At 40.1% G+C, this 8,947-nt stretch overlaps 1 protein-coding gene across 1 annotated transcript; it reads right to left on the bottom strand.

Annotated features, from left to right (window-relative positions):
- Window positions 1–4,159: 4,159 nt before the first annotated feature.
- On the bottom strand, window positions 4,160–8,429 carry LOC118743310 (serine-rich adhesin for platelets-like). The gene has a single exon (XM_036475903.1). It carries the CDS (start codon window positions 7,423–7,425, stop codon window positions 4,693–4,695), a length of 2,733 nt encoding a protein of 910 aa, XP_036331796.1. The 5' UTR covers window positions 7,426–8,429; the 3' UTR covers window positions 4,160–4,692.
- Between the last annotated feature and the right edge of the window lie 518 nt (window positions 8,430–8,947).

The raw sequence follows: 8,947 nt of genomic DNA, 5'->3' as shown, positions 1-8,947 counted from the left end.
TGTGTCTTTGATTAAAGCAGAAACCATATTTTTATAAAAAAAAATAACAAAAAAACATTGCAAATATTTAAAAAAAAAACACCATACACCCACTTTTGATCGCCAGTGTACATATGCATGCATTTGGGAAAGGCTTATCTATGAAAAGTGCAACCGACTCTAGTCATCAGACTCAAGGTGTGAAATGTTTGTAATGCCGCTGGGTTCAAAAAGTTCGCGATTAGAACGTATCAATCTAATTAAATTACTATTACTTATTTAGAATAACAAATTTTTATACGAACAAATATGTAATTTGTTACATATCAAGGTCTTAAAATCTGTATTCTCAATTGCTCTTATCATCTGCATATACATATGTATGTATGTATACTCGTATGTATGATTGTGCGCTTATGAGGGTTCGCAATTTACTACACAAGTTTGAGTTTGCATTTAAGCTTTTAATCTCCAGTCTTACAAACGTATTAAGGTCACTATGGTTTCTTTGATGAAATTATCTTTCACACTTTATTTCTTACAAATTAATTTGCATACATAAATATACTGCTGCTTTGGCGCATTAATGCCTTTTCTCTTCGTTCGGGGTTGGTGTTGCATAATAATTTATTGGCTTAAAGACAGATTGCCGCAATAAGTGTAACTGAGTACATATATTCAATGAATGACATGCAGTCAGTACTCTTAGGTTCATTGAAGATTGACTTATAGGCCGTTAAGAATGAGCACTCTTTCACTTTTTTCTTTTCTTTCACTATTCCGCCTAGCCCATTAAAATCTATGAAGAAAACATTTTTCAGTCTATAGTTATATATCAGAGCTGTAAAATGATTGAATCAGTAGGATCTGCATTCACTTGGCACTCGTTTCAAAATTTTGATTGTTTGGCTGTATAAAACAAACCTCATTCCTGAGTGGCTTAAATTATTTTGAAACAAAAACAAACGTAATGTGTTGTTGAATGGCAGAGTTCCATTCAGTATAGAATGTGAATGTAACAAAAATATTCGCAATCATCGTGATTGTAAATTTTAATAGTCGTTTTACTTCTGCTTTTGTACTACTGCTATGGTAAAGCATTACCTAAGACCAGAAGTACGTACCAGCTTTGGATGTTCTGTCAATGCTGTTTAAAACCAACTGCATGTTTTTAAAGGAAACTTGCGCTCAATTTTATTTAACGAACTAAATTTTTATTTGTACAAAGAGATATTTTTATTTCTCAATACCAGGCGCTCATACATATGAAGTAGCAAGCTTTCTATATGTATAAATTTGTTTGTAGAACTTTTAAATAAAATTGTTTTGTAGAAGCCTTTGAACAGTACAAAGTAGAATTTTGGAAATTTAAAAATTTATACAAACAATTTTGTACGTAGAAATAGAAAACTTGTTACTTCACATGCATGAGCGCCTGGTATTGGGAAATGAGAATATCGTTCTTTTCAAATAAAAACTGATCATAAAGGGTGGCCGCGCGAAAATTGGCACATATGTATTTTAAAAAAGACATTATATGTATGTGGATAAACCATGGACTGAATGATAAAAGCTGCTATCATTTGATGGTTGTTATGCTTGATTATTTCATGTTCTGCAGATTTTCCAATCTTTAAAAGAAAAAAGTTATAGATACTAATTGTCTTGGAACATTTTTCACTCAGTTTTCAAGCAACCAAAACTATAAATTTGTACAATAAGTTCATGTGAATCAAGCTGCGTTTCATGCGTGGAGGAGTCCAAGCACAACCATTCATTCGTAGGACATGGCTTAGCCCGCATGGCCGCTGTGCATTGATACGCGACAATATGTCAATAGCGTTTTAAAGTTCATACACCTCATTATTCCATCATTTAAACTTACATATTTTTCTTAGTGTATAAAATTTGATTGGAACTGAATTAGAGAATGCACACATAGCAAAGTGTTCATTCATCTGGAAGCTAATTCAGTATTGAATTCTGTTTACTTCAGCATTCTCAGTTTTTCATTCAGGTATTTACTACCTTACTGTGTGAAATCAATTTTTTTTTAATGATTGTAGATTGAAAAAAAATATAAGCCACACTACCAGGCCAAAGGAAAATGAATGAAATCCTACTTGTAAATATTTCATGATTAAAATTTTAAATGATTTCACAGTTTTACAGCTCTGTCATATATGTATATGTAAGTTAAGATGTGCAGTCAATTTCTGTTCTATTTGTTTTGGTGCCATTTTTTGGTAGCTTAGTAGGCTCTGAGTTAAGCTGTATTATGTTGCATATAACGTACGGCCTGCGGACAGTGTGACCACGGGCTTGTGAAAAATTGTAGCAGAAAAGAGACTTAAAATGTATCAATATGTATCACTTTTTTTCATTTATGAAAACCCATTTTCAAAACAATTTAACATTTATTGCACGAGCAAGTTGATGAATATTTCCCGAGTGCGATTTGCGCAATTTCAGTTGCAGTTGCACCTTGCAATTTTTATTGCCTACCAACTGTTGTGTGTTGGCACTTTGATGTCTAGATATGTATTTATAAGCATTTGCCGCATGACACCGCCAGACAACATTCTCTCAATTTCGGTGTTAAAAACATTTAAATCTTAAACAAACTTACTGAATAACTTCCTAAAACGTTGTCATAAATAATCCAATAGGGAACAGATTCTTATTTTGATTTAATATTAGTATTTCATCGATATAACCACCAGCACGCTTTCAATCAAGTGAAAATATGGCTGTCAAACTATCAAATTGGAAATATATCCATTGGTATCCATTGGAAATATATTTTGTCAAATGGTTATCACGACATTGTTGTTCCCCTGTGGCCTTAGCGAGCACCGAATTACCGAGTACCAAACCCTAGTTTCTGTTATTGAATATAGCGAAAATAAAAACATGCAGCGCTATGATACTGTTCGTTTGTTCCCATTTTGACTTTTTTCGACACGGACCATGAATCACAATACATGAAAGGTTCGTTCAGAGAACAACAATGAACTTTTGGATGTACGTTTCCACAGGTGCACGACATGTTTTGTAATGCATAAAAATTTACAGATTTTTTTCATTTGTATTTGGAAAAGTATCAAAACTGGAAAAAAAGTATCTCTCCAAAATTCATCGAAAAATGTATCAGTTTTGATCCACTTGGATCAAAACGGTCACACTGCCTGCAGACATCTCTAATAAGTTCGGGAACCTAGTCTTTTGCATATCACAAACGTAGTGTGCGATGAGAAATCGCGCCCCTTAAGAGACTAGAATTTATCCCTATATGCCTATTCCTTATGATAAGTATGTTGTTCCTAAATTAGACTGAAGATAAATATTTTGAAGCCCCCGTTGCTATCGATCCATTTAAGGGATACTCAATTTGCTGGATGTGCGTTTTTATTCGGGGGCGACCAGTCCGAAAAAACAATTCATGGGCCAAAGAGGAGGAAGTACAAAAAATATCTCTGGAATAAACAACTGAAGTTTAAGTCAAAGACCTTAGAACAATAACATAAATAACTACCTATCTACATACATGTATCATAAATGGTATAGTTTTTTTGAAAACCTCTCAAAACCGAAATGGCGTAACCCGAAGTGGGTACCCCACACAGCGCTGACAGTGCTCAACGAGGGGAACTATGGTGGTATGTTAGGCCCTCAAAGGCTACTTGTTTAAAAGGATGGGTTAATATAGGTTTAAAGCGGTGTTGAACAAAGTCAATGTGCTATCATCATTCTCCAGCTATTTTTGAGAGAATTTAAGCGTGATTGTAATCGCACGAAAAACTAGTGCATCTTCTGCTTGTCCAATAAACGATTACTCTGAAGGAGCTTATGAAAGATCAGAGAGTGAAATTGTTCGAGAAAAGTTACTCGATAAGGATCTCAAGACAACGGTTGAAACACGCGTTACATATAATATAACCTATGAAGCAGCTATGCTCAATGTGGCAGCCGCCTTTTCTCAATTTGGACCAAAAAAGCTAATAGAATAAACCACTTAAAACAATGTTTGCCCATACTTGATCGACTATCTTGACCATACAGCTACTCACACTTTAGACGCGGCATTGACGTGATCTCCTTACATGTATGAAAGTATATAGTTTGAAACCTTCACAGCATCCCACAAAAATTTTGGAAAAACCCTGTAATTATTGTTAAATTTACTCATTTACACTTTCTGCATCGCGTGATTTTTCCTCTAAAAACTAAATTCATTTGAATTCCAAACCAGTCCTTCATATTCTAATCTGCTGTGAGTTTTCAACCCTTCCGTCGCCGGTTCTGGCTAACACTGGCGTCGGAGGTAAATTTGCTTGACATTCAAATTAAATGAATGCCCACAGCACAAACATAGAATAAATCAAAATAGTGAATAAATGGCGGCAGTAAAAGGCAAAGCGCTCTAAAACAGTGGTCTCCATGGCAAACCATGACCACGAATTACGGGCGCAACGAAAAATATGCGATAGAAATGATAGAAAAAGGCTGAACACTTGCAGGGCTTCTTCGAATCCAATACACACCTTTGTATGAACATATATGTATATGCATATAGCCAGCCATACATAGACGCAAATACATTTACTTTCCAGCAACTGTTGCGCTCTTGCAAACTCACATGCCATACCCAGGCCAAATACTCGACGTACTGCTCACCCTTTTCTTAAATAAATATCTCTGTAGTTAGTAGCTTCACTCGCTTACCGGTTCCTCTTCCTGCTCCATGGTTAAATCGCCAAAAGCCGGCATCTGATTATCGCCTGAATCGTATTCTGAATCTACCGAATATTCGCTAGGTAGTCCCCCCGGATTATAACCTAAATTTTCGCGTCTTTGCAGTATGCTATCGAATGTATCCTCATCAAAGGTGTCCGGTTGTGAAACGTAACGTATACGTCGACGGCTAGCCTCGCTGTGCGAGTCGCTACTAGGATTCGAGTCGCAGGAACTGTGATCGTGCAAAGGACTTTCGTAGGATGTGGCTTGGGGTCGTACCACACTGCCGACGGCAAAACGTACAGTTGGCTGCAAAGGAGGGCCGTGCGTTTGCTCCTCCTCACCAAAATCACTTCTTAATGCGTGTCCTGTCAAATTGGGGGGATAGCGTATATTGTTGCCCGAGTAGTCGCTTGGTTGTGCACTTTCCGCCGAAGAAACGACGTCGTCTACACCACTGCTGCTCGCTGGTGTAACTGATTCGTCAGCAATGTACAGCAATGCTTCTGACTTGTCCGCGTAAGTGTAGTCGTCGTTGTCGTCGTCGTCGTCGTTGTAGATGCCTGGGTCTGGAAAAATGACTTTAGTCGATGATGGGTGACGGAAATGTGACAATGATCGAGTTTCTGGTAGTGTGGCAAGCGTTGTACTCCCATGTGATGGTACGGAGGGTGGAGTGTACGAAGGCGGTGCTTGCTGTTGCTGCTGCTGATGGTAAACTGACAGTGATACATTCGATTGCAACGATTGCGGAGGTGATGCGATATCGTCCACCGAGAGTTGTGGTGCGACTAGCAGTTTCTGTTGGTTACGCTGTTGTTGTTGTTGTTGTGGGTATTCGTCTTGCGACAATTGATTACTAATAGATGCGTGAGACTCTAATTGAAATTGTATCTGCTTTTGAATTGCCTCCAATGCGCCAGACTGAGCGCCAACCGTTTCGTCCGCCTTGGTGGCAACCGCGTCTTGTGGGTCTGATGAAACGGTAGTGGCGTTTGTTGGCTTCGTGCGGTTTTCTTCAACTGTTGTTAGGGTTCCTTCATTGGCAGATTGTTCTATTGTTGGAGTTGCTGTTGGGCTTGCCAGCTTTGGTGTTACGTTACTGCGACTTGCTAACTGTGTGGCAGCCGACGCAGACGCTTGTGGCGCCGCTATTGTACCAACGTTTTCTCCCGCCGGAGTTAACGTTGTCGGACTCGGTTTAGGAAATCGATGGCCGCGTTGTAGTGGGCTTTGCGAAGTTTGCATCAATTCAGTATCGGTTTTTCTGGACTTAGCTGTCGTTGCGCTACTGCTGCCGCTGCTGGTTGTGGTGGTAGTAGCACTGCTAGCCGTGCTAAGCGGACTGGATGGCGGTTTACTCGACGCTTGACTTCTACTACCCGCCTTGGTGGCTGTGTTTTTACCGCTATTCGCTGTACGTTGCCTCTTACCCGCAACGGTTGCTGCTATACTAACTGCACCGAAACTTGTAAGCTGTTCACGCCCCAACGATGGCGAGGTGAGTGTAGCCGGCGTGCGAGTATTGGTTTTACGTACGACGCCGCCGGTGTTGGTCGGCGTTGTTAGATTTGCTGTTGGAGGCTGCGCGTTGGTAGCGGCAGGTAGCCGACTCGGTTTGGCTGGAGCGCGCTCGCGCGGCGGTGTATCGCGCGTACTCTGTGTGATAACGAACTTTTCGTCAGTAGTTACAGTTGTTGTTCGTGTAGTTTTTTGTACAGTTGCAGCTGTGTGTTTCTGTGTAGAAGTTGAGGGCGCAGTGCTGACGCTTCCACTTTTAGTGGTGGCAGTTGTCTTTATTATGGTCACTGCAGCTTCTTTTAATGTACCCTTCTTAGTTTTAAGCTTCTTCTTTTTGCTTAATGCGCCACCTTTAGCGGGCGATGCAACGGTGATGTTGTCTTCCGCCGACGTCGCCGGTGTTGTTACCACTTCTGCGTCAACGCCGATTTCGTAACTTGGCTGCGCTTTATCTCCAACGGGTGTCAGATAATCCGTTTCGGTTGGTGAGCCCGTCTCTGCTGTACCGACGTCACCTTCAGCTAACTGTTGTTGTTCGCCAGCAGCGTCTTCTTGCTCTCGCAATGCAAATCGCTGTGTTTCACTGAGTGATATTTTCACTTTACGTGTTGTACGCTCTTCGACATCTACGTGAGGCGATTCACCGTCATCTGCGTCTTCAAATGGCGCCTCTTCCTGACTGCCCTGTACTACAACTGCTTCGTCATCTTCGTCAATGCTTTTCTTAGCACTGTGTTTTGATTTCTTTAAACTGCCTAGCAAAAAGCGTCTGGCTAGCTTGCTTTTTTTCTTGGGTTTCGCCTCTGATGACGCAGTGGCATTGGTGTCGCCAGTTTCTTCTCCGCCGCTGGAGAAAACGGTTTCGGGCGCCGATACGATTTCAGCAGATGTGCCGCCAGCTATCGAACTTTCTGTAGAGGTATCTTTAGACGATGCACGTTTCTTTCTGCCCGAAAGTTTGCGCAATGCTGATGTGAAGCGCGAACGTGCCTTACTTTTTCGCCGTGTTTCAGGATCTGATTGAACACATTCGGGATTGTTAGTTCCAACTTGAATGGCTGAACTTGTAGGATCAGTAAGTGGGGTGGTAGTTGTTTTATCAAAATCGCTCGAAGGCGTAGCAGAACCGACTTTTGCTAAATCCAAATCATCCGTACGAATATCTGGTTTGGATCCAACGTTTTGCATAGTACAAATGCTCCAAGTACGCCGTCTACTTTCCGGTTAAAGATCCAGCGCACCACCACACTGGCTATGTCAGTAATTATTCGCCAAGAGCTAAATAAAACTTGATAATTTATTTAGGTTAAAAAAAAAATAGAAAGAATTCAGCTGTTCTCAGCAAGCAACCACTCAACGACTAAAAGTTGAGCAATATTGGATGCGCGTTATTTTCGTCAAAAACCCCGCTTAGAATTTTCTTTCTTTTTAATTGTTTCCGATGGTCACACTAAGTATGAGTGAGTGAGATTTTGTTTCATAAATTTTTGCACGTTGCACTTGTAGGGCTTCTTTAATTGTTTCTAACATGCCTATCGAAACACTGGAAAATATTTCCGATTACTTTTTATATGTATGTACATTCAAACTCATCTCTCTCACATTTGCACACAATTTGTACACTCTTCACACCCGATTCAACACGATATCCTTAGAACTTCATTTCATAACCAATCAATACATCCTTTCAAAATGCTTGACTAATTGGCGTTGTTAATTGTTGTATTTAGTTAAGCACTACATCTTCTTCACTGTTCACCGGTTCTTTGCCGCTAGCACAATTCAGCAATCTCAGTCAACCAACCACCATGCAAATTCGCACTGAAAATGTTGTGTTGTTCTGTTGGCTTTTATAAAGGTTTTTACAAATGTTTAGTACAAGTGCAGGCATGCTGAGAGTTGAGCAGCAAAATGATGTGCGCTGTGCACGGCTAGCTATGTATGTAGTCGTCAGCGTAAACCAACCGCAAAATGTTACAGGTGCCAGCTGAGGGGATGGGATGATAGGTGCACTAATTCACCGACAGCACCAAGAAGCGGGTGGTTTTTTATTTCAGCACTTACTATGCTATACTTTGTCTCTATTTATCTGTCAACGTAGTCTTTAAGCCATTCAGTACTGCGTTAGTAAATGCAATATTACACGGTAAAAAATTAAATGACAAATATTCTCATTTCTTGAGTTGGAGGAGCACCGCCGTTGGAAACACCCGCCTTGCATTGAGTTTGATTTTGATATGTATGTATGTATGTGCACACTTACTCACATATTTTTCAGAGAAAGAGTTAAATTTTAACATTTGCGCGACAGTCATCCTAACAGAGCACACTAACCTGCAGAGAGGTACTGTGAGGAAGTCTTATTCTAGAGGCATGGAACTTGTGATACTTGTTACGAGCCTAAAAACCTCTACTCTTGGTTTTTTTTACCAGGTGAAATGTCTTTGATCTGCTATAATCAAGGTAGCACGCGCTTTTTCATACCACCCTGAAAGCCTGAATTTCTGACCATCTGAGAACATATCCCACTACCTGTAATGAATCGTAAGTTCTCTTAAGATCGACAAGGACTTAGAGACAAAGAAGGCACTACACTGCTCAGGAATATAAAGGCTTCGGTTTAGAGCGAATTGATGTTGTCACACAAAGGGGAGGAACCTAAAGTTCTACGCCGATTACGAATGGCGATTGTATTTTTATTAGAAGCTGT

This window comes from Rhagoletis pomonella, unplaced genomic scaffold (genome assembly GCF_013731165.1).
Source record: "Rhagoletis pomonella isolate Grant_MI unplaced genomic scaffold, Rhpom_1.0 Rhpom_scaffold_00007, whole genome shotgun sequence".
NCBI lineage: Eukaryota > Metazoa > Arthropoda > Insecta > Diptera > Tephritidae > Rhagoletis > Rhagoletis pomonella.
The sequence above is the reverse complement of the archived record's forward strand: the minus strand, read 5'-3'. Positions and strand labels throughout refer to the sequence as shown.